This window comes from Salvelinus alpinus, chromosome 32 (assembly GCF_045679555.1).
Source record: "Salvelinus alpinus chromosome 32, SLU_Salpinus.1, whole genome shotgun sequence".
Taxonomy (NCBI): Eukaryota; Metazoa; Chordata; class Actinopteri; order Salmoniformes; family Salmonidae; genus Salvelinus; species Salvelinus alpinus.
Window position 1 is genome coordinate 4,061,014 of NC_092117.1, and position 25,798 is coordinate 4,086,811.

The following is a 25,798-nucleotide window of genomic DNA, read 5'->3' on the forward strand; positions in this document are numbered from 1 at the left end:
TGAAGCACCTTTGGCAGCGATTACAGCCTCTTGAGTCTTCTTGGGTATGACGCTACAAGCTTGGCACACCTGTATTTGGGGAGTGTCTCCCGTTCTTCTCTGCAGATCCTCTCAAGCTCTGTCAGGTTGGATGGGGAGTGTCGCTGCACAGCTATTTTCAGGTCTTTCCAGAGATGTTTGATCGGGTTCAAGTCCAGGTTCTGTCTGGGCCACTCAAGGACATTCAGAGACTTGTCCCGAAAACACTCCTGCGTTGTCTTGGCTGTGTGCTTAGGGTCGTTGTCCTGTTGGAAGGTGAACCTTCACTCCAGTCTGAGGTCCTGAGCGCTCTGGAGCAGGTTTTCATCAAGGATCTCTCTGTACTCCGTTCATCTTTCCCTCAGTCCTGACTAGTCTCCCAGTCCCTGCCACTGAAAAACATCCCAACAACATGATGCTGCCACCACCATGCTTCACTGTAGAGATGGTGCCAAGTTCCCTCCAGACGTGAAGCTTGGTATTCAGGCCAAAGAGTTCAATCTTGGTTTCATCAGATCAGAGAGTCTTGTTTTGGATGGTCTGAGAGACCTTTAGGTGCCTTTTGGCAAGCTCCAAGCAGGCTGTCGTTTGCTGAGGAGTGGCATCCATCTGGCCACTCTACCATAAAGGTCTGATTGGTAGAGTGCTGCAAAGATGGTTGTCCTTCTGGAAGGTTCTCCCATCTCCACAGAGGAACTCTGGAGCTTTATCAGAGTGACCATTGGGTTCTTGGTCACGTCCCTGACCAAGGCCCTTCTCCCCTGATTGCTCAGTTTGGCCGGGCTGCCAGCTCTAGGAAGAGCCTTGATAGTTCCAAACTTCTCCCATTTAAGAATAATGGAGGCCACTGTGTTCTTGGGGACCATCAATGCTGCAGAAATGTTTTGTACTCTTCCCCAGATCTTAAACAAATGTGGAAAAAGTCAAGGGGTCTGAATACTTTCCGAATGCTACGTAGCTTACACTCTCCTGTTTCTTTTCTTCCTTTCTTATTTCCTAATCGTTCACAGAAAGTTGTCACCTTGGCTGGAGGTGGCAATTGTGGACAACAAAACTATGACCGGTCCAAGTCGTTACAACAAACACTCTCTGTCTCGAGCCACTACTGGGCAGTTTCCACATAGGCACCACCAGTCAGTGTTCGTGCGAGACTCCCCAGCTTCATCAGCGGCTACAGATTCACCGTCATCTTATTTACTCCTCAGTGTATCCTGGTTCATATACGGTTGGATATTATCATTCAACAACACTTGATTAAAGTTATAATCATAGGGGGGGGGGGTCATCGTTTGCTGCAGCCATTCTACACACTATAGGTTCTCTGACAGTGGTAATGTTAGGAGCTTACTGACTCACACAGAACTACAGTTTCTTGGCAGTTTAGCTATGAAACTGCCACAATTTCAATTCCCAGTGTTCAGGGATGGGGCAAGCGGAGACCAGAAAATCAACCTCACTCCTCCCTAAAGCTCGTTGTATTCACCGAGGGTCAAATCGGGAAAATATCTATACCTAGCTTTTGTTCTTCAGAACTCATTTTTAAGCTGTTTTCACAGACCTACATGTTCGTAACGTGATCTGGACAACGATTTTGAGGTAAAGAAAATGTCCGGAACGTTCCTTTAACAAAAAAGTGTTGCAGGGTAAACCAAAACTTCTGTACTTTTTTGATACTAGAACATGTAAAACAGGCATCCCGAGGGGCGCAGTGGTCTAAGGCACTTTGTCGCAGTGCTAGCTGTTCCACTAGAGATCCTGGTTTGAGTCCAGGCTCTATCGCAGCCGGCTGCGTCCGGTAGACCCATGGGGCAGTGCACAATTGTACCAGCATCGTCTGGGAACGGGGAGTGTTTGGAGGACAGAGATGTCCTTGTCCCATCGCGCACTAGCAACTCCTGTGGCAGGCTGGGCACAATGCACACTGACACGGTCACCAGGTGTACGGTGTTTCCTCCGACACATTGGTGCAGCTGGCTTCCGGGTTAAGCGGTCCTTGTGTCAAGAAGCAGTTTGGCTTGGCCTGGTTGCGTTTCGTAGAACGCATGGCTCGCAACCTTCGCCTCTTCCCCGAGTCCGTACGGGAGTTGCAGCGATGGGACAAGACTGTAACTACCAATTGGATACCATGAAATTGGGTAAAAAAAAGATCATGTAAAACGGTACGGTGCTAGAATCTCTCTCACGGATCAAGATTATCAGCGCGGCCTATGTCCCCCTTATAGCGGGAGCGCACCGTGACTGCTCCACTTAGCCTGTACCGGGTGTCTGTGCTGCATCATGTCAGCTCCCCACCTGCACAGAAGTTAACACACTCGGATGTGACACAGCATGTAGAAATGTTTAAACTGTTAATTGCAGTTTGCAACCCCAAAAATCCATACAGGCTAGAACACTACATTGCAAGAAGATACCTGTAGCTTCCAGCGTGGTTTGCTAACATCCTTTTATTACCTTACAGCTGAAGCCAACATCAATTCACTACCCTAGTACTTTGTTTGTGATAATATGCAAACCATAATGCAAATATGCTGATTTCAAACGGATTTACTTTATTAATTCACTTAATCGGTCTTGCTATTGTTTTAGCGAACCCCTCTTGAATGACATCATTACTGGTTAAAGGGACAGCAACCACTTTTATAAAATATTCTACTTCTACGCAAATGTTGTTGATCATTATAATAGAATGAGTCCCAAATGGAAAGGAAACGCATTGTTTGTCATCTGTAGCCCAATGAAATCAGCCCAAAATAAGCTCAATAACTCAATGCATGCACACACTCTTGATTATACAATCACCTGTATTGTGAATAGGCCTAGGCTACATCTTGATTTGCCCAGTTTATCATAGAGATTTACTGTTCTAATAAACGCTTACCATTGTTATTATGCGGTTAGATTGGTAAAAACAAAGTCAAATAGAAAATGTAAAAAAAATTATAATGTAATGATATTGAACTCCAGCGATTAACCAGAGCAGTAGCTGAGTTTAAAAGGCTTCCAAACTTGCAGTGAGCACAAGCCAAAACAGACCAAGGACATGTCAAATACTCAACCATTAATGGTTTGAGACTTGCAGCCACTCCGATCTGTCCTCTGTAAACATTTAATTGTGGGGACACTACTACCACTCGTCAGTGAAATTGGTACAGCACTCTCACTCACGGGCGCAACAAATTGAGCCTCTTACCAGGCACATCTCAAAATAGGTTAATGAGCCAGAAACAACAATACTGTGCGGCCAGTAGTAGTTAAAAGGTTTTAGGAGCTCCAAAATTACTGTAGGTTACTGTATTCAATTTAATATAAATAAATAATACGGTACGTTGCTTAAAGTTTTATTGTTAAATGCTGTAAAATGCAGTGCAATATATAGCATAAATTCTGTAAAACACATTTAAGGTATTTTACAGTGCGTTCTACAGTGTTTTACTGTTGAAATGACTGAAAAGTCTTACAGTGTAGGATAATATCATTGTTGTTCCTGTTCTACTTGACAGTGGGGGCCTTGCTCCTCTCTGACAGTATTTTTCACTTGGCCTTGTGTTCTCTCCTGGTTTCTGGCTAAATGAGGTGGTGTTTTCATGTTCTCCACTTATCTCTTAATGATTACTGTATATTATATTCATGATCTCTGTTCTACCCCCTCTTCAGCTAAGCCCATCAGTATGATGGAGAGGTGCTGGTGTCGTTCTACAGTTAACACCGTCCCCCAGCGCAACATCCGAGAACTGAAGTTCCTACACACACCCAACTGCCCCTTCCAAGTGATGTGAGTACGCCAACACAAACATGCACAGGTTATAGGCAAGACCATGCACTGAAAGGGGTGACAGGTCTCTCCTTCTGGTCGGACTTTTCACACCATCAATCTTATGGAGCTGACAGCCAGTGAAAGGAGCTCCTGAGGCGCGCACGCACACACAAACACACACTCTCTCTCTCTTTCTCGCTCTTCTCTCTCTCTCTCTCACACACACGCTCGCTCGCTCACACACACACACACACACACACACACACACACACACACACACACACACACACACACACACACACACACACACACACACACACACACACACACACACACACACACACACACACACACACAGGTTACAGGCAAGCTCATGCACACACACACACACAGGTTACAGGCAAGCTCATGCACACACACTCCCAGGACCTTTGAAAGTGGTGACATGTCTCTCCTTCTTTTTTGGACATTTCACACCATCAATCCCATGGAGCTGACGGCCAGTGAACGGAGCCCCTGAGGCGCACACACACACACACACTCTCTCTCTCTCGCTCTCTCTTCTCTCTCTCTCTCACACACATACACACACATACACATACACAAATGCACACACTCGCTCTCTCGCACACACACACACACACACACACACACACACACACACACACACACACACACACACACACACACACACACACACACACACACACACACACACACACACACTCTCGCTCTCTCTCTCTCGCTCTCTCTTCTCTCTCTCTCTCACACACACACACACACACACACAAATGCACACACTCGCTCTCTCACACACACACACACACACACACACACACACACACACACACACACACACACACACACACACACACACACACACACACACACACACACACACACACACACACACACACACACACACACACACTTCTGATGCCCCTCTCATTGTCCATTCTGTAAGCCATGCACACATAATGAGACTCACAGCGTATCGTGAAAAATAGTGTGTGTGAGGAGGCTGGGAATTGGATGGCGTTTTGTTTTCAACAGGAAAACATTAATAGCAGCTCTAAATAATTGGCCTGTCTTTCCTCTTACTCCTAACTGATAGGGTCTGATACTGCTCAACATTATGAGGTCGGTGTGTGTGTGTGTGTGTGTGTGGAGAGAGGTGGTGTGTGTATGTTAAGCAATAATAGATGAGAGCTTGGTGTGCTTCATTGTGATTTTAGCACAGCTGTGATATGGTTATCGGGACAAAGCGCTAACATACACTGTATACTAACAGGCTAAACATGTTATGTTTATAACATGTGTACTACTCACTTGAAGCAGTGACCCCCCCCCCCCCCCCCCCCACATAGAGACATGTGATCTAACCCATGACCCGTCTGCAAATAGGTTAGGGTTATTCTGGACTGAGCCTATAGCTACATGGTTAGGGTTATTCTGGACTAAGCCTATAGCTACATGGTTAGGGTTATTCTGGACTAAGCCTATAGCTACATGGTTAGGGTTATTCTGGACTGAGCCTATAGCTACATGGTTAGGGTTATTCTGGACTAAGCCTATAATTACATGGTTAGGGTTATTCTGGACTAAGCCTATAGCTACATGGTTAGGGTTATTCTGGACTGAGCCTATAGCTACATGGTTAGGGTTATTCTGGACTAAGCCTATAGCTACATGGTTAGTGTTATTCTGGACTAAGCCTATAGCTACATGGTTAGGGTTATTCCATCAAAAAGGCAAAAAGGTATGGATCATGGATCCCCCTACTCACCAATCTTCAACTGTCTATCATTAAAACCAACACAGCTAAACGCTTCAACCTTTCCAGGAATTCCAATCTGTGACACTTTTAAATCTCCACTTCGCTAATGTGTGTATCTGCAGATAATTTCGCTATATCTGAAACATATCACCTGCAAGGGGACTATTTAACATGCCAGCAACATACGACCCTGCAACTAACTGCTGGCTTGCCACTGAAGCTAAGCAGTGTCGGTCCTGTTCGGTCCCTGGATGTGAGACCAGATGCTGCTGATAGTGGTGTTGGAGGGCCAGTAGGAGGCATTCTTACCTCTGGTGTAAAAACATATCCCAGGGCTGGGATTGGGGACATTGCCCTTTGTAGGGTCTCATCGTTTGGATGAGATGTTAAGCGGGCGTCCTGACTCTCTGTGGTCACTAAAAGATCCAATGGTACTTATTTTAAGAGCAGGAATGTTAACCCCGGTGTCCTGGCTAAATTCCCAATCTGGCCCTCACACCATCATGGCCACCCAATCATCCCCAGCTTCCAATTGGCTCATTCATCCCCCCTCCTCTCCCCTGTAACTATTCCCAGGGCCATTACTGTAAATGAGAATGTGTTCTCAGTCAACTTTACTGGAAAAATGGAAACTGGGCTCGGGATGAGGAATGAACAAGTGGATAGCTTTATGAGTGACAGACAGAAGTGACTGGATCTCTTAATCCAAGCAGCCAAATGCACAGTTGTCAACCGGACAAGATGGTGGTCATTACATCTGCTAGCCTGGGGCAGATCTCAAGGTGATAACAGTATGATTACAGCGGGCGAGGATAGCAGTTAGTGGCACATATAACAGCAAGAGCAGCACAGCTCTAGCCTGTAAATATACAGAGACGATGTAGAGTTCGGGAAAGTTATGTAACACTTGACTGAGGCTGCGACTGTAAATAGAGTTAGAGAATATTGGCTAATTTTAGAGTGACACCCCCCCCCCCCCCCCCAGAGCAGCCTTAGTGAGCTGCCTGAGTGAGATATTGTCCAGAGAGTTTCTCCTGTGTTGTTACAAGAGGAGATCCAACTCTGAATGGGGCTCAGTTTCGCAAGGGTTGGTTTAAGAGATAAGCACCTAGATAGATATCAAATCAAAGTTAATTGATCATGTGCACAGGGTGTAAACGGTACAGTGAAATGCTTACTTGCAAGCTCACCTCAACAGTGCATATACTGTACATTGCTTTCCATATTACTGCATATAAATGAAAATTAGGCAGTCTGTGCTGGAATGGAACAGGGCACCAGAAGCTATCAATCTCATTATTTCTTCTGTCTCAATTCATCTTATCCCTCTCTTTTCTCTCTTTGCAGTGCCAAGCTGAAGAACCACAAGGAGGTGTGTATCAACCCCGAGACCAAGTGGCTGCAGCAGTACCTGAAGAACGCCCTCAACAAGTAAGGGACCCTTTTAGAGAATCTACAACCTTAAAACACATTCATGTCTACACAGAAACATGGTATCATTCTCCTCAGAAAATGACATTTTCTCTATTCTCCACTTCATCGGGACGTACAGTACAGTAGTAAAGTAGAACACTCTCAGGGACGAATCGGAACTTGATCTGCATGTGTGCATAACTTTTCATGCACGTCTGCCAGTGACATTCATAGGCTATATGATTTAGGGGAAAGTCAAGGTTATGCGTGCAGAAATGAAATGATAAGGATTGGGCTCTAAGCCTGGATTGCGCTACAAAAAAAGTTCTACATTTTTATTTAACTAAATCAGATGGACTGGGCATATTCAGGATAGCCTGAACACAGATGCAACATAACATCTATGGGTAGCACTTCAGTTTACGGTGCTGAAATAAGAGTTTAATGTCCGGAAAGTACCAGGAAACAACAGCAAAGTAAGTCGGAAACAACCAGGTAAGAACACGGTAATTACTCATTAATAGTTAGTTTGTAGCTGCTAAATATTGATATAAAGAGTGATGAATCAATTTGTGTTTGTCACATGCGGCGAATACAACAGGTGTAGACCTTACCGTGAAATGCTAACTTACAAGTCGTTAACCAACAATGCAGCTAAGAAAAATAAGAGTTAAGAAAATATAAACTAAATAAACCAAAGTAAAAAACATTTAAAGTTACACAACAAATAACAATAACGAGGCTATATCCCGGGGGTACCGGTACCGAGTCAATGTGTGGGGGTACAGGTTAGTCAAGGTAATTGAGATAATATGTACATGTACAGTGCATTCAGAAAGTATTCAGGCCCCTTGTCTTTTTCCACATTTTGTTACGTTAGAGCCTTATTCTAAAATGTATTAAATCTTACACCTCATGAGTCTACACACAATAGCCCATAATGACAAAGCAAAACGAAATGTTTTCAAATGTATAAAAAACCCACTGTAAATAAACCATTTACATAAGTATTCAGACCCTTTACTCAGTACTTTGTTGAAGCACCTTTGGCTGCAATTATAGCCTCAAGTCTTCTTGGGTATGAAGCTACAACCTTGGCACACATGTATTTGGGCAGTTTCTCCCGTTCTTCTCTGCAGAGTCTCTCAAGCTCTGTCAGTTCGGATAGGGAGCGTCGCTGCACAGGTATTTTCAGGTCTCTCCAGAGATGTTCGATCGGATTCAAGTCCGGGCTCTGGCTGGGCCACTCAAGGCCCTGCCAAGGTTTAACTGTTCACCAGTCTTATGGCTTGGGGGTAGAAGCTGTTAAGGAACCTTTTGGAGCTAGACTTGGCACTCCGTTACTGCTTGCCATGTGGTAACAGAGAGAACAGTCTATAACTAGGGTGGCTGGAGTCTGACAATTTTTAGGGACTTATTTTGACACCTCCTGGTATAGAGGTCCTGGATTGTAGGAAGCTTGGCCCCAGTGATGTACTGGGCCATACGCGCCTTGTGGTCTGCTGCCGAGCAGTTGCCATACCAGGCGGTGATGCAACCGGTCAGGATGCTCTCGATGGTGCAGCTGTAGAACGTTTTGAGGATCTGAGGACCCATGCCAAATCATTTTCAGTCTCTTGAGGGGGAATAGGCATTGTCGTGCCCTCTTCACGACTGTCTTGGTGTGTATGGACCATGATAGTGTCGTGACATGACTACCATTAATGTGATGACGGCTATTTATCAAATCAATTAACTATGTTGAATTAATACGTGATTAAATGAATCATGTAACAATGAACTCATTAGTAACTTGGGGCACCATGGAAAAAGTTTGTTTTATGAGTTACTGTTTCCCGAATTAACTCAAGAATATATCAGAATATATCATTATCATACCAGTCATCCATTAATCATTATTTTCTCATATCAGTCTCATTCTAACATTGCATAATTCTTGGATATTTGCAGGAGCCCTAGTCTAAATAATGATTTAGCGATACACAAACTGGCTTAATTATTTATTTACTAACTAAATAATCACACAGACATACATAAACAGTATAGGTTGAATTGATTTCTAACATAATGCAATGAAAAGTCCCTAGTGGACTAACTCGATATGACGACTTGTTACACAGTGAAAGGGGTGGGGAAAGAAAGAGTGGGAGAGACAGAGAGGGGACCCATCATACATACAGTTGGAAAAATATGCTCATGGGAATGTGAATACATTTCACATGAATGACTGCTCATTTGAAAATAATTGCAATGTATATATTTATGCTTGTATGTTTTTGTCGTCGCTCTCTGTTGAAATCGCCCGGGCCGTCTATGGGGAGTCGTTCGACAGAAGTCTCTGGTTTGTCCACCAGAGGTAACAATGTCTTTTGTAGTTGTAGTAGGCTTCTTTGTCTCTGAGTGTTCGTTAGACTGGATCCTTCAGATATACACACGTGGTCTTTGGGTCGAGTTTACTAGACGAAGAGTTCTTAACCTTTCTAGCCCCGGGGTTCCGCTAGCGGAACACCCACAACATTCCACTGAAAAGGCAGCGCTTGAAATTCAAAAAATATTTTTTTTTTAATATTTAACTTTCACACATTAACAAGTCCAATAGAGCAAATGAAAGATAAACATCTTGTTAATCTACCCATGGTGTCCGATTTCAAAAATGATTTACAGTGAAAGCACAACATATGATTATGTTAGGTCAGAGCCAAGTCAAAAACACACACAGCCATTTTTTCAGCCAACAATAGGAGTTAGAAAAAGCAGAAATATAGTTAAAATGAAACACTAACCTTCGATTATCTTCATCAGATGACAGTCATAGGACATCATGTTATACATGTATTGTGTGTTTTGTTCGATAATGTGCATATATACAGTGGGGAGAACAAGTATTTGATACACTGCCGATTTTGCAGGTTTTCCTACTTACAAAGCATGTAAAGGTCTGTCATTTTTATCATAGGTACACTTCAACTGTGAGAGACGGAATCTAAAACAAAAATGCAGAAAATCACATTGTATGATTTTTAAGTAATTAATTTGCATTTTATTGCATGACATAAGTATTTGATACATCAGAAAAGCAGAACTTAATATTTGGTACAGAAACCTTTGTTTGCAATTACAGAGATCATACGTTTCCTGTAGTTCTTGACCAGGTTTGCACACACTGCAGCAGGGATGTTGGCCCACTCCTCCATACAGACCTTCTCCAGATCCTTCAGGTTTCGGGGCTGTCGCTGGGCAATACGGACTTTCAGCTCCCTCCAAAGATTTTCTATTGGGTTCAGGTCTGGAGACTGGCTAGGCCACTCCAGGACCTTGAGATGCTTCTTACGGAGCCACTCCTTAGTTGCCCTGGCTGTGTGTTTCGGGTCGTTGTCATGCTGGAAGACCCAGCCAAGACCCATCTTCAATGGTCTTAATGAGGGAAGGAGGTTGTTGGCCAAGATCTCGCGATACATGGCCCCATCCATCCTCCCCTCAATACGGTGCAGTCGTCCTGTCCCCTTTGCAGAAAAGCATGCCCAAAAAATGATGTTTCCACCTCCATGCTTCACGGTTGGGATGGTGTTATTGGGGTTGTACTCATCCTTCTTCCTCCTCCAAACACGGCGAGTGGAGTTTAGACCAAAAAGCTCTATTTTTGTCTCATCAGACCACATGACCTTCTCCCATTCCTCCTCTGGATCATCCAGATGGTCATTGGCAAACTTCAGACGGGCCTTGACATGCGCTGGCTTGAGCAGGGGGACCTTGTGTGCGCTGCAGGATTTTAATCCATGACGGCGTAGTGTGTTACTAATGGTTTTCTTTGAGACTGTGGTCGCAGCTCTCTTCAGGTCATTGACCAGGTTCTGCCGTGTAGTTCTGGGCTGATCCCTCACCTTCCTCATGATCATTGATGCCCCACGAGGTGAGATCTTGCATGGAGCCCCAGACCGAGGGTGATTGACCGTCATCTTGAACTTCTTCCATTTTCTAATAATTGCGCCAACAGTTGTTGCCTTCTCACCAAGCTGCTTGCCTATTGTCCTGTAGCCCATCCCAGCCTTGTGCAGGTCTACAAATTTATCCCTGATGTCCTTACACAGCTCTCTGGTCTTGGCCATTGTGGAGAGGTTGGAGTCTGTTTGATTGAGTGTGTGGACAGGTGTCTTTTATACAGGTTACGAGTTCAAACAGGTGCAGTTAATACAGGTAATGAGTGGATAACAGGGGGGCTTCTTAAAGAAAAACTAACAGGTCTGTGAGAGCCGGAATTCTTACTGGTTGGTAGGTGATCAAATACTTATGTCATGCAATAAAATGCTAATTAATTACTTAAAAATCATACAATGTGATTTTCTGGATTTTTGTTTTAGATTCCGTCTCTCACAGTTGAAGTGTACATGTGATAAAAATGACAGACCTCTACATGCTTTGTAAGTAGGAAAACCTGCAAAATCAGCAGTGTATCAAATACTTGTTCTCCCCACTGTATATTAAAACAAATCTCAGTTTACATTGGCGCGTTACGTGCAGTAATGTTTTGATTCCAAAACATCCAGGGATTTTGCAGAAATACTCATAATAAACATTGATTAAAGATGCAAGTGTTATTCACAAAATTTAAGATAAACTTATCCTCTATGCAACCGCTGTGTCAGATTTCAAAATAAACTTTACGGAAAAATAATTATCTGAGAACGGCGCTCAGAGCACAATCCAGCCAAAGAAATAGTCGCCATTTTGGCGTCAACAGAAGCTACAAAAACACTATAAATATGCACTTACCTTCGAATAACTTCATCAGAAGGCACTCCCAGGATTCCCAGTTCGACAGAAATGACTGAAAAGTTCCATAAAGCCCATCATTAAGCCACTTGTTGTTAGCATGTTCAGCCCACGAATCCATTTTCATGACGCACGAGCAATCCCTCCAGACAAAAACTCAAAAAGTTCCGTTTACAGGTCGTAGAAACAGGTCAAATGATGTTTGCAATCCATATTTAGTATGTGTTTTACATTAATCATCAATAAGGATCCAACCGGAGAATTTCATTGTCTGAAGAAAGAGCATTGGAACGAGAGCACTCTCTCTCTCGCTCGCGCGCAAAACGAGACTGAGATTTCTGACGACCACTCACTAAAATAGCTCCTATGAGCCCCTCCTTTATAGTAGAATCATAAGACTAAAATCTAAAGATGGTGACATCTAGTGGAAGCCCTAGGAAGTGTTTGCTTTTCCATAACTAGAATGGGTATCATTTGGCACTGTTTTGAAAATCGAGTTCTCACTTCCTGTGTGGAAGTCTTCTCAGGTTTTTGTCTGCCAAATGAGTTCTGTTCTACTTACAGACATAATTCAAACAGGTTTAGAAACTTCAGAGTGTTTTCTATACAATAGTAATAATATAATATAATAGTAATAATTCCGTTTGGGTACGCAATTCGTTCAAAGTGGAAACACTGCCCCCTGTCCATATCTTATACAGCTGCAGACTGAATGTTCAGATGTAGTCTTTATCTTCTTCACTCGCGTGGAGAGTTTCTAAACATTTCGTAACGTTCAGCTCACGCTGTCGGTCACGCTGGTCTATATTTAAATTGCAACCATTTCAACGTTTTCAGCTCGCGCTTGTAACGGCTGTCCTCCTCCTCTTCATACGAAGAGGAGGAGTAGTGATTCGACCAAAATGCAGCGGGTTGTGAATACATAATGATTTAATGACAAAACGAAGAGGAACACGAAAAAACACTTGGAAAATTACAAAATAAGAAAACGACGTAGACAGACCTGAACAAACGAACTTACATATACACGAAGAACGCTGACACAGGAACAGACTACATAAACGCACGAACAAACCGAAACATTCCCGTGTGGTGCACAGACACAGACAAGGAAGACAATCACCCACAAACAAACAGTGATAACAGCCAACCTATATATGGTTCTCAATCAGAGGAAAACGTCAAACACCTGTCTCTGATTGAGAACCATATAAGGCTGATTAGCAGTGACCTAAACAAGAAACACAAAACATACAATGCCCACCCCAACTCACGCCCTGACCAACTAAACATTATACAAAAAATAACATAAAATAGGTCAGGAACGTGACAGCGCTGCACGTATCCTGGTCTTGTAGTTTTAAACCATTTCAACATGTAGCAACCGCTCCATGCTTTCTGGTCTGTATGTCAATTCTTCAGTCCTTTTAAGCACTCACCTTGGAGGGTGGTTCCATCATGTTGCCACAATGTTGCCAAATGTCCCAAAACCATTACAGTGTAAGAATTGTGAAGGATTTGGCCATGTTTCAAGTGTGTGCAGATGGACAGTTTAGTTTAGTTTATTTATTTATTTTGGTCGTTTGGTCGTTTTTTGCTAGTTTGTTCCATTTTTGGGAATCCTGTTTCCATCCCGCACAGTAGTTGGTGGGTTGCACATTAAATTGTGCGATCGCCAATATACCATAGAAGAAGAAGAAACGTCTTGAGAAGAATAAACATTAACATCGTGAAATGTGAGTATTATGTTTATTTATTCAACAAATTACGTTAAAATGTTCATCAACATACTTTCATATGAAGGTTAAATTCAATTATTAGGACATAACGCAGAATCAGGTCTCTAGCCAAGCTAGCTACCAGGTGATCTTGTCGTTTTTTACGCTATGAACAACTAATTGTATATTCAGGAATGTGTCAATGATGTAGGAATGCACAGTTTTAAAATTCTTAATTGGTGATCTTGCTAGCCAGCTAATGACAAATCAAATTTTTCAAACTGTTTTCATTCAGGGACAAAAGAGGACAATGCATTGGCAGGCCAAACTCTTTCCCGACTGGTTTGAAGGTAAGAAATTGGAACATTATCTGATAAAAATAAGCAAGAAATGCTTTTAGCTGTGTTCTGCTTACTTGCTAGCTAGCCAAATAATTTGTCGTGCGTTGTTTGATTGATGTTGTTGTTTTCTAGTCAATGATCATGCTGTCACGTGTCTGTTGATCACGTGTTTGTTTACTTCCTCTTGTCAGTTTCCTCCCTCTGTCTCGTGTTCCACCTTTGGGGTTAAAGGCAATGTTACAAGTTAAATAAAAGGCTAATTGTAATCACACTGTTCAGACTTTGATCCGTACAAATGATCAATTAACGCACAGGCTATGTTATGATCATGGTTCAAAATAATCTAAATAATGAATGGTAAACCAAGTTGTAGGCTATATGGGCTATCTAAGGTATGGCATTGTTATGAAGAATATGTTTTGAAGTATGAAATTAGGGGTTAACAAGTCAGGGTAACAAGCCCCAGCTGAGACTGGTCAGGTAGCCTAACAAGGGTTTGGCTGCTCTCTGCAAACACGGTCCCCTTTTCTATATGTACATGAACACTACCCCACTCTCTGTCTCTGTTCCCGTGTATCTATATTAACCCTGTCTTCTCTGCATCATGGTTCCAGTCTATCTACAGGTGACCAGGTGGACCGCTTCACCAAGCAGGCCTTCGCTGCAGTCTTACGTCACCAGCAGAACCCAAAGGTCTATGATGAGGTACTTTATGTATGGACAAAGCACTGGGTATTCAATGATTGGGTCATTACTGTATCATTACTGTATGAAGAATGTGTTGCACATGAATAGAATCATAGTAAGTATTATTAAAACATATGAATCTCTAATATATTATAACAGAGTGTATTTCTCCCCCCTTCAGATTAAGATCGTGATTCCAACCTGCCGCATGGATACCTCAGCATCCATTAATATAATGGGAAGCCATTATTAGGTGTCAACTCACCTGGTCTCTACTGAGTGTCTACACACAGGTCTGTACTACTCACCAAATCAGTAAGGGAGTGTCTGTGACAAATCAAATCAAATTGTATTTGTCACATGCGCCGAATACAACAGGTGAAATGTTTACTTACAAGCCCCTAACCAACAATACAGTAAAATAATAAGTAATAATAATAATAATAATAAATAAAAGTAAAAAGTAATTAAAGAGCAGCAGTAAAATAACAGTAGCGAGACTATATACAGCGGGGTACCTGTACAGAGTCAATGTGCGGGGGGCACCGGTTAGTCGAGGTAATTGAGGTAATATGTACATGTAGGTAGAGTTGTTTAAGTGAGTATGCATAGATGAAAACAACAGAGAGTAGCAGCGGTGTCTCATCGTTGCCCACCTCAGGGCAATGCAAATAGTCTGGGTAGCCATTTGATTAGATGTTCAGGAGTCTTATGGCTTGGGGGTAGAAGCTGTTTAGAAGCCTCTTGGACCTAGACTTGGCGCTCCGGTACTGCTTCCTGTGCTGTAGCAGAGTGAACAGCCTATGACTAGGGTGGCTGGAGTCTTTGACAATTTTTAGGGCCTTCCTCTGACACCGCCTGGTATAGAGGTCCTGGGTGGCAGGAAGCTTGGCCCCGGTGATGTACTGGGTCATGCGCTCTACCCTCTGGAGTAACTTGTGGTCGGAGGCCGAACAGTTGCCATACCAGGCAGTGATGCAACCCGTCAGGATGCTCTCAATGGTGCAATTGTAAAACCTTTTGAGAATCTGAGGACCCATGCCAAATCTTTGCAGTCTCCTGAGGGGGAATAGGTTTTGTCGTGCCATCTTCACAACTGTCTTGGTGTGCTTGGACCATGTTAGTTTGTTGGTGATGTGGACGCCAAGGAAGTTGAAGCTCTCAACCTGTTCCACTACAGCCCCGTTGATGAGAATGGGGGCGTGCTCAGTCCTCCTTTTCCTGTAGTCCACAATCATCTCCTTTTGTGTTGATTACGTTGAGGGAGCGGTTGTTGTTCTTGCACCACACGGTGAGCTCTCTGACCTCCTCCCTATAGGCTGTCTCATCGTTGTCGGTGATCAGGCCTACCACTGTTGTGTCAGCCATGACCAGCCTTTCAAAGCATTTCGTGACTTGACAGTTAATGCAGTTTTTGTATTCTGATCATGTAGTTCTGATCAAGGAATTTCAAACACATCACGTGTCGACACCTACATTTACCGTGTCCACATTGTGTCCGGATTCCTTCCTTCCGTGCTATATTCAAATGCCAGTAAGCATTCTGCCCACAGTGGCATCGGCAAGATATTATAATAATACAGCAACAAAATGTTTTGGTATTTTATTAGGACCCCCATTAGCTGTTGTGAAAGCAGCATCTACTCTTCCTAGGGTCCACATGAAACACGACATATTACAGAACATTACAGAACAGACAAAAACAGCTCAAGGATAAAGTACATAAATGTAAAAACGGCACACGTAGCCTACATATCAATACAATATCTAGATCAAATAGGGGAGAAGCACTGTGCCATGAGGTGTTCCTTTATCTGTTTTTTTATTAACCAGGTTTGCTGTTCACTTGCGCAATATGAGACGGAAGAGAGTTCCATGCAATAATGGCTCTATATAATACTGTACACTTTCTTGATATTTTAACGAGGTTGTAAGCTAAGACTAATACTGTTCCTCTGTTTCCAGAGTGATGGTTCATATTGTAGCTCACGAGTAGGGACTGGAACACCACCTCAGGTCCTATGTGAAGGTACAGTACAATCTCTACACTAAACTAACCTTACACCTATAGACGTATACCACCTCATCACTCGTGCTGATCTCATATTTATCATTGAGAGCTTTTAAGTGACTGTGGCTCTCTCTGCCCCTGGTGTCTCTCTCCAGTTTGTGTTCAAGCCAGAGCCGAACTCAGCCAGTGGGGTGTCCCTAACCCTAAAAGAGTGTCCATGAGGAGCTGGCTAAAGCCATGACAGCCAACCTCAAACCCTCCACTTACTTCCTCACCAGCAACAAACTGCGTAAGGAACTCTGTTTACTTTCTTTCTAGTATTATTTTTGATTATGCAGATTACAAGCATTTCGCTACACCCGCAAAATCATCTGCTAAATATGTGTATGTCACCAATATAATTTGATTTGATCAACTTGATTTGATTACAGTAAATCACTGCTGCCTTTGTTCCTTATGTGAGTGTGTATAAGTTAATGTGTAAAGTATGTTGTCCCTGTATGTTGCAGTACTCGTTGTACTCCGTAGAAGCCTTGGTGAAGTCTATGGCCCAGCATAGGACCCAGGGTGGTAAATTCAACCTGTCTAGAAGACCAAGTTTCTCTGCCTCCTTCCACCACACAGTAGAGAAACATGCTGAGGCCTCACATCAAAAAGAACTACAAGGACAAACTGGACGCTGCCCGAAACGCCAACCACAGTCTGGCAGTCTTGGTGTGCCATAGACTGCCAACTAAAAAGTTGTTGGTTTCATTCAGAAAATTGCCACATTCAGCTCTATGGTAATGCTATTTTCTTGCTATGAGGACTGTTGACTTATTGTATGCTACAAGAAGCAAAATAAATACGTGCACCCTATACTATCAGGGTAGATTATTCATGTTTCTTGTGCTATGTAGAAACGATTTGCTAGTCATTTAAATAATAAACAACTGTATTCTGTCCTATTAATGTAGTTCCGTTTATGAAAATAGCATCTTCATTATTTATTATTGTAGTGTTAATCTATCTGTGAAAACCTGGAGAAAACAGAAACAGAAGGTGAAAACAGAAGGTGAAAGTCATAGTAATTTACACAATAACAGGGAAACAGAGCATTGCTTTAGAATACAGTGCCAAGGCGCCGTAGGTACACTGAAACTATGGCGAAACTGTACAGGAAGTAACAGTAAGCTACACTGAAACAATGGTTATAGTATTTTAAACGGTAACGGGAACAGAGCATTGTTTTAGAATACAGTGTCAAGGCCCCGTAGGTACACTGATACTATGGTGAAACTATCCAGGAAGAAACAGTAAGGTACACGAACTGATGAAAGTAGTAAGGAATCTAATAGTATTTTACAGGGGAACAGAGCGTTGCTTTAGAATACAGTGTCTAGGCCCCATAGGTACACTGAAACAATACGGTGAGACTACGCACAAAGTAACAGGTAAGGTACATAACATGTACTTAAGTACAGTGCTGAAATAACTATAATGACAGGAAAGTAATCGGAAACGAGACAAAAGGCAGCTTCAAGCAAAGACCTAAAAGGGACGTTTTTAGGATGGTCCACATAAAGCATAAGTGAAAGTTCCAAGTACATTCTTAATAAGTATACCCTCTATTATTGGTAGTTCTTCAGTAAGGAATAGTTGTTCCTACATAACAACCAGGATAATTCATCACTCTTTATATCAGGACTTAGCAGCTACAAACAAAATATTAATGGATAATTGATGTTCATGCCTGGTTGTTGCCATCTTATTTTATTGTTTTTTCCAGGTACTTTCCAGACATTACCCTCTTATTCAGCTAGCCTTGTGACCTAAGCCACCCTGCTATTTCCTGTTTCCTGTGTTCCTCTGCCCTCGGATTGGAGAAGAGCTGAGTAAATGTAACCCAATCCGCTTCAAGCTTTCAGCCTCTCTACTCTCTAGTAATAGTATTTTATGTTCTCTTCCTGTGAAGAGGAATTATTTGATAAAACAATGAATTTGTCCTTACTGCCATTAGCCCATAGAAACACATTCAATAACATATTCATACATGGTAAAACAGATTGTAAAGTCCAAAGTATGTTTTGGGGGGCGCTAGTGAGCAACCCATGGAGTAGACCAATTGCATTTATTTAATAGTTTCTTTGTGCTTTGACCCGCTAAAGAACTAGGAAACACAGCCTTTGAATGACGTGCGTTACTTTGTTCAACTTTTATTTGAGTTTTAATGTGCAAATGGCGCATAACCGGCAAAAGTTCAAGTTCAGCTGAGTCACTGACAAAAGAGAAAACACTAGCCCCAAGACGAGGAGCTCGAGTTCTTCAACAAGTGGGAGCAGCGGCTCATCGGCTCTGTGAAAAAATGAACACCAAGGATTTGAAGGCCGAGATTCTTGCTGCCCTCAGAGCGGACATTTCATCTATACTCAAGTCGGAACTCAAGGAGGCGCTCAATGAGGACTTTCATTTTATTAAGTCGGAGTTACAAGCAGTCAAGAATGAACTCGCAAAGCATACAGCAATGGTTCGTACTGAACTGGATACAGTTTTAAAAAACTGTTTCCGACAGTTTATAAAACTGACACATATACAATATTATTGACCACTACAGTAGTTACTTCACAATAGTATCATAATTAACAGAGTGAAAAGAAGGAAGCCTGTACATAATAAAACTATTCCAAAACATGCATCCTGTTTGCAATAAGGCAATAAAGTAATATTGCAAAAAATGTGGCAAAGCAATTAACTTTTTGTCCTGATTATAAAGTGTTATGTTTGGGGCAAATTCAATACACCACATTACTGAGTACCACTCTCCATATTGTCAAGCATAGTGGTGGCTGCATCATGTTATGTGTATGCTTGTAATCGGTAAGGGATAGGGAGTTTTTCAGGATAAAAAAGAAACAGATTGGAGCTAAGCACAGACAAAATCCTAGAGGAAAACCAGTCTGCTTTCCACCAGACACTGGGAGATCAATTCACCTTTCAGCAGGACTATAACCTAAAACACAAGGCCAAATGTACACTGGAGTTGCTTACCAAGAAGACAGTGAATGTTCCTGAGTGGCCGAGTTAAATGTTTGACTTAAGTCTACTTGAAAACCTATGGCAATACATGCAAATAGTTGTCGAGCAATGATCAACAACCAATTTAACAGAGCTTGATGAATTTTGAAAATAATAATGGGCAAGTGTGGCAAAATCCAGGTGTGGAAAGCTCTTAGAGACTTACCCAGAAAGACTCACAGCTGTAATCGCTGCCAAAGTTGCTTCTATAAAGTATTTTAGTCAGCGGTGTGAATACCTATGTAAATGAGATATTTCTGTTCATTTTCAATAAATGTGCAAACATTTCTAAAAACATGCTTTTCATATTGTCATTATGGGGTATTGTGTGTAGATGGGTGAGAGAAAAAAATATATTTCATACATTTTGAATTCAGGCTGTAACGCAACAAAAGGTTAAATAAGTCAAGGGGTACGAATCCTTTCTGAAGGCACTGTAGCTGCCAGACACAGATCAGCATGCAGACTACTGTACTATACAAACATAGAGCAGACAGCTCTTACACACCGTTGTGGGCGTTTTGGAGAGCTGCACTGCTCAACTCCTTGAGAATGCCTTCGTTCGAGAAGAATTGGATCACTAAGAATCGAATTAACTCTGCAGGTGTTTCTCTGTTGTGTGGGTATTGAAAAAAGGAAATGACAGAGGTTAGATAGACTATTTTCTCCCATGCTTCTGGTGCGTGGGTGCGCTCTTGGCCAAGTGTGAAGAGCTACTTGTAGTGGGTACGCCAGTCAAAGCAACGTATATGTCCAGCCAGAGTATCTAGTGATTCTATAGAGTTAACTGGCTACAGAGAGAGATATTTAACTGGGTCCTGAGCAGTAATGGTACGTTGATAAAATCACTGGAAAGCCAAACCAGGAAAAAAATTGCCATACTATATCCTATGTGGTGACAAGGATGTGGTGACAAAACAAGATACAATTCAACCACACCTATGTTTCCTCACAAAACCAGAGAGCAACATCTGTCCGTTGAAGTCTAGAAAGCACATTGCATGTAACATGTTACAGGACCTACAGCATGGTCAAGTAAGTTAATGTTTCCGACATTTCCGGACTACTAAACAACTATTGATTTACAACAGAGTTACCGCAAGTAGCAAAGAAAACAGGAGCTGCCTCCACTATTCCAGCACCAATTTCAACTTTAACATTTCAACATCATCATATTATCTTTGCTTAGTCTAATGCAGTGACAACTAAAATATACCAAAAACAATTTAGTCCAATCAACATAAGCTAAATATTAAGTAGCAGTCCATGGTACTGATTTCTGTCTGTGCGCACGCGCGTTCAAGTAGAAAAACATGTTCACTCACCCTACTTGTAAAGAAACGCTAATACCATCCACCTTTCTCTCATGTTACCAAAACTATCTATGAGTCTGCCATACCGTACACACTTTTAGTTTTTGTTGTCCTAGGCCTAACTTCCTTTCATGGGCAACGATGAGCCAGCTGGTTAACACTAGCCTAGTACATCTAGCTACATATTGAACTTCCATCCTCTCAGGCAAGGAGCACAATGTATGATCAGAATCAGAATGGATCAGAATCACCATTATAATCATTGGCCAGTATGGAGAATTAAGTAAAACCACAAGTCAAAATCCCTATCTCCATCCATGGCTAATTTATGAAAGGGACATTTTTAGCTAGCTAGCTAGCCCCCTTAGGACAACAACATAACGAGATGCAACAATTCGTTTTTTCTGTCAAGGACGTTTGGCTTTTGATGTGATTGGAGTGAAGCCAAATCCAAACTGGCTTCCCTTCACACTTTTTTGGGTACGCCAGGACCATTCACAGTTTCGCTCACTCAGTTTCGCTCAACACTGTTTGGCTATTTATTTATTTTTATTATCAAGGGAGGCCAAATACTTGCTAGCTTCCCCTGCATTCAATGCTACGGATGGCAAAATTATCATACTCTTTTTTGACAGGACAGCATGAAATAGATGGGCTTCACATACAGAGACAGAGGGGCGCTGTTTTGCTCGCTCGGATGCTTTCTCCAGTGAGATACATTCAGTCTCTTGCGAGTTGAAGGAAAATTATGAAAAACAGACAGGCAAAAGATAAATAATTGTATATGTTTTTTTCTTGGTACATTTTTTGGGGACACCTGGCTTCCCTTGAAATCCCTGAATACGCGCCACTGGTCCTGATAGAGAGACTTAAGCTGGATAATCATTGTGTTGAATGTGTTTTGTACCATTAGTCTAATTGACCCATGTGTTACTAACAGCTACAACTGTCTGGAAAATACAGAGAGTATTAATACAGGACACACACACAAACACACAGGAGGAGTGTTTCGCTGTGGACCCCAGTAGCAGTAGTTATCACAGGGGAGGTTTGGCAGAGCGAGGTAGTACATTCCAGTTTCTCTAACACTGGGCAGCAGAGACTCAGACTAAAACAAATAGTCATTTATCTAAATATGGTGTTTAATCAAAGTGTTTCTGCTGGCGGAACAGTCAAGTGGTTGACCTGAACACACAAGGACGAATCCATATGTCTATGTTAACTGTCGTATATTCATACTGGGTGTTTCTCTGTTTCAGGATGAAGAAAGCTAAGCAGATCAACTAGAGAGCCTGCAGGAAGACCACCCAACATAAACAGTGCCAAGTGAAGGTCTACACTCCTCTTGCACATTCTTCACATTTTACTACCTTAAATTTTTATCTAAAAAGGGATCAGATTAAATTTTTTTCCTACAGATCTACACAACCTACATTTTCAAAGTGAAAGAAAGTTATTAAAAAAAAGCGAAGATGTCTTCACACCACAGAGATAGTACTTGGTGGAAGCTCCTTTGTCAGCTATTACAGCTGTGAATAATTTAGAATAATATTCTACCAACTCGTAGGACAACATACTTGTCTGACCTTTGTTTTTGTCAAAATAGCTCTAAGTCAATACATTTGGTTGGGAATCATTTATGGACAGAAATATTCAAACATTGTCTCTGATTTTCAAGAAAACGTATGTCAGGTCTAGACCACTCAGGAACACTCAACACCTCTTGGAAAGCAATTCTGGTGTCTTTGACATAAAACATTGTGTAATTGTCTCACTGAAAAATACTGAGGTGGGTTTTCCTTTAACTTTTTACCTGGGGTTTGCTCCTTTCATATTTGTTTTGACTTTGATTCCTTCTTTTCACTTTGTCATACAGGCCAGTAATGTGAAGGGAATGCACTGTTGCTGATCCCTTTGTTTTTTTATATTGTGGTGGCAGCATCATGTTATGGGTATGCTTGTCATCGGCAAGGACTGGGGAGTTTGTCAGGATCAAAATAAATATGAAAGGAGCAAAGCCCACGTAAAATGTTAGAGGAAAACCCGAATTGGTCTTCTGAAAACCCAATCCTTGGATAGTTCTACTTTTCTGAGACAATTACACAATTTTTTATGCCAAACACACACTATAATGGCTTTCTAAGAGGTGTTGAATGTTCCTGAATGGTACATTCTCTGTCCTGACTTAAATGTGCTTTACAATTCTGAGACAAGGTTTGAATATTGCTGTCCATCAATGATTCCCATCCAAATGCACTGAGCTTGAGAAATTCTGACAAAAATAATGGATATATGTTGCCCTAAGAGTTGTGAAAGGTTGGTAGAATCTCATTCAAAATATTCACATCTGTAAATGCTGCCAAAGGTGCTTCCACCAAGTATTTACTTTTGGGTGGGAAAACACGCAATCAATACATCCTCATTTTGTGTTTTTCAGTCATTTGAAATGTTTATATCAAATGTGGATTAGGTTGTGCAGATCAGTAGGAAACAAATCTAATGTAATCCCTTTTTAGATGTAATTTTAAGGCAAATTGTGAAGGGGTGTGTAGACTTTCACTAGCGGCTGTATGTAATGTGAGGCGTATAGCGTGTAACATCTACTCACCTGGCACGCACACTGAACAGCACTTATCCTGTCCATCACGGAACCATCCAACCCATGGCTTGCCAAAACCACCACCTCTGTTAACTATGTTACCATAACCACTTGTACCCCTTATAGAATCCACCCCTATTACCACCAAGTGAAATTATATCTGTGCATGTATGTTTTTATATATGATGTATATACCGTTTTTTTACTATCCTATTTGATTGGTAAAGATTTTTGGAGTTGTTTTGGCCCCTGGCTTCTCTGTCATTTAGGAATTAGATCTGTGCTTTAGGTAGGTATTGATGGGGCTGAGATAGGGAGAGGAAGGAAGGAAGAGATAATGAGGGAGGATTCATGACAGAATTCACAACTCACAATCCAACTCGATCAGCTTGTCCTGGAGAGTGTACAAGGTTCAGCAATGCAAAAGAAGATCCAAGAGGCATGGGGGTGTTCACGTGTGCAGGGCAGCGCCACTAGAACACACTACAGTATGTCTGCTTATGAACACACCGGAGTGAATGGACATCCCTGTCTAGTGCCGACTCAAACAATATTTTTTTGTTTTGTATCCAGCCATGCTGGATGTTGGAAGTATTTTATATAAAGAGTCTTAATGTGAAACATAGTCTGTGATGTTATTCTCTGAGCAGCTTTGGTAATTAGCAAAGACATAGATATACACAGTTTGGAAAAGTTCGTTGGAGATTTAGAATTTCAGTCGGCGCCACGTTTGCATCAAAGTTCCAAGATATTGACTCTCGAGTTAAAACGCTAATTTCAATGTTGTTGTCATGGAACGGTGGCTGCCAGTTTGGTGCCAACAGTTGGTTTATCTCTGTAGAACTGTGACTGGTAGTGAGACCCTGTAAAACCCTTCCAGTCTATTAGGTATTTTAAGAACTGTGTTTGTGGATGCGTGCGTGCGTGTGATAGCTGTTAGGGGATCCACGGTCATTGACGGAGAATGTTGAACGGTATGTTGTTGTGTTTCCGTCTTTCGGAGTATTCTAGAACATTTCGAGTCAGAACTCTGCTTATTGAGCGACCAATGAAGAAGTAGTGGTCCGTAGCGGCGTCATGGTTATGGAAACATTAAAGGTAGTACGTCCAGATTTTATGAAAGGAACAGTTAATCCAGACTACCATAAAGGGAACGTTCAGTCAGATAACTAACAACCCACGGCTTGCCAACTTCGTGGTTCAGGTTTCCCTTTAATTCCGACATTGACTAGTCCCGTACCGTATGAACTAAAATCCCAGACAACACATGCAGTGGGTTAACCAAACTAAATTGTTGTCAGACAGACTACCACGTCAATGGGTCATGGAACATTATGGAAATTATAAAGTTTCATATTTAGCAAACCAGACACTATGAAAGCCAATCTATCAGCAGTTTTAGTGTGCTAGTGTTAGTAGCAGTATAGTAATAGTAATAGTAGAAATGGCAATAGTAGATAGATTGGCTTGACTACCTATTAATGTCATATACTGTATGTTATTTTGGATACCGATATGCACTTTACATCCAACATATTCATTCATTAACAATACGTACGTTTAGAATGTTATAATGAGAACAAGAATATGATCCACACCGTTGGTCTACTACAGTTAGTCAACTGTTGTTTTTCTATTGTCTTTAGTGGTATAATACTTTACTTTCACTTTACTTTTTCATATAACAATCTTAAGCATGAGATGCATCACATTTTCATTTTGAGTAAAAACAAATATTGTAAGAAATATTATATTTTTGTAGTTTTATACGTCAAGCACACGTTCATATGAAAGAGCTCGAACGTATAATGTCTCCAGATCTTTTCACATGAGCCATTTCCTCTGATGTAACGTCATTTCAATGTTCAACTAGATTGTTGAGTAAAATGTAATCTTTAAATAAAAAGTATTCATTTTTATGTTTGCATACTTTTTTCAATACTGTAAAAAGCAATAACATAAACTATTGGCAACACTACATCACTACATCAACACATCAGCACAACACAGGGGCGGCAGGTAGCCCCTGGTTAGAGGGTTGGACCTGTAACCGAAAAGTTGTTGGATCGAATCCCTGAGCTGACAAAGTAAAATGCTGTCGTTCTGCCCCTGAACAAGGCAGTTAACCCACTGTTTCCCGGTAGGCCGTCATTGTAAATAAGAGTTCTTAACTGACTTGCCTGGTTAAATAAATAAAAAAATTCACTCAGGTTAAGTTGCCTTTATGTCATGGTTAATCTACAGCTATAGCTATTGCAGATCAGACCCCACAAACCCTGTTACAGGAAACTAGCGTAGTGTGTGCATGGGCCCTAACCCCTGCCAAATCTACTGTTTTAATAT

At 41.7% G+C, this 25,798-nt stretch overlaps 1 protein-coding gene and 1 long non-coding RNA gene across 3 annotated transcripts in view; both read left to right on the plus strand.

The window, feature by feature from the left end:
- Nucleotides 1-25,374, plus strand: part of cxcl12a (chemokine (C-X-C motif) ligand 12a (stromal cell-derived factor 1)) — a 32,200-nt gene extending 6,826 nt beyond the window's left edge. Inside the window, exons 2-4 of the mRNA XM_071380626.1 lie at nucleotides 3,673-3,790; nucleotides 6,897-6,980; nucleotides 22,116-25,374. Coding sequence (XP_071236727.1) covers nucleotides 3,673-3,790; nucleotides 6,897-6,980; nucleotides 22,116-22,143 — 230 coding nt within the window. The 3' untranslated portion in view covers nucleotides 22,144-25,374. The remainder of the gene's footprint in view (nucleotides 1-3,672; nucleotides 3,791-6,896; nucleotides 6,981-22,115) is intronic.
- LOC139562694 (uncharacterized) lies at nucleotides 11,409-22,107 on the plus strand. 2 transcript variants are annotated; one of them, XR_011672432.1, is made up of 7 exons: nucleotides 11,409-13,468; nucleotides 13,746-13,800; nucleotides 14,406-14,496; nucleotides 14,660-14,771; nucleotides 16,444-16,507; nucleotides 16,645-16,778; nucleotides 16,999-22,107. It is a non-coding gene; the product is annotated as an uncharacterized lncRNA (long non-coding RNA). The 2 variants fall into 2 exon arrangements; XR_011672431.1 differs by having other exon boundaries at nucleotides 11,409-13,800.
- Nucleotides 25,375-25,798: the final 424 nt, after the last annotated feature.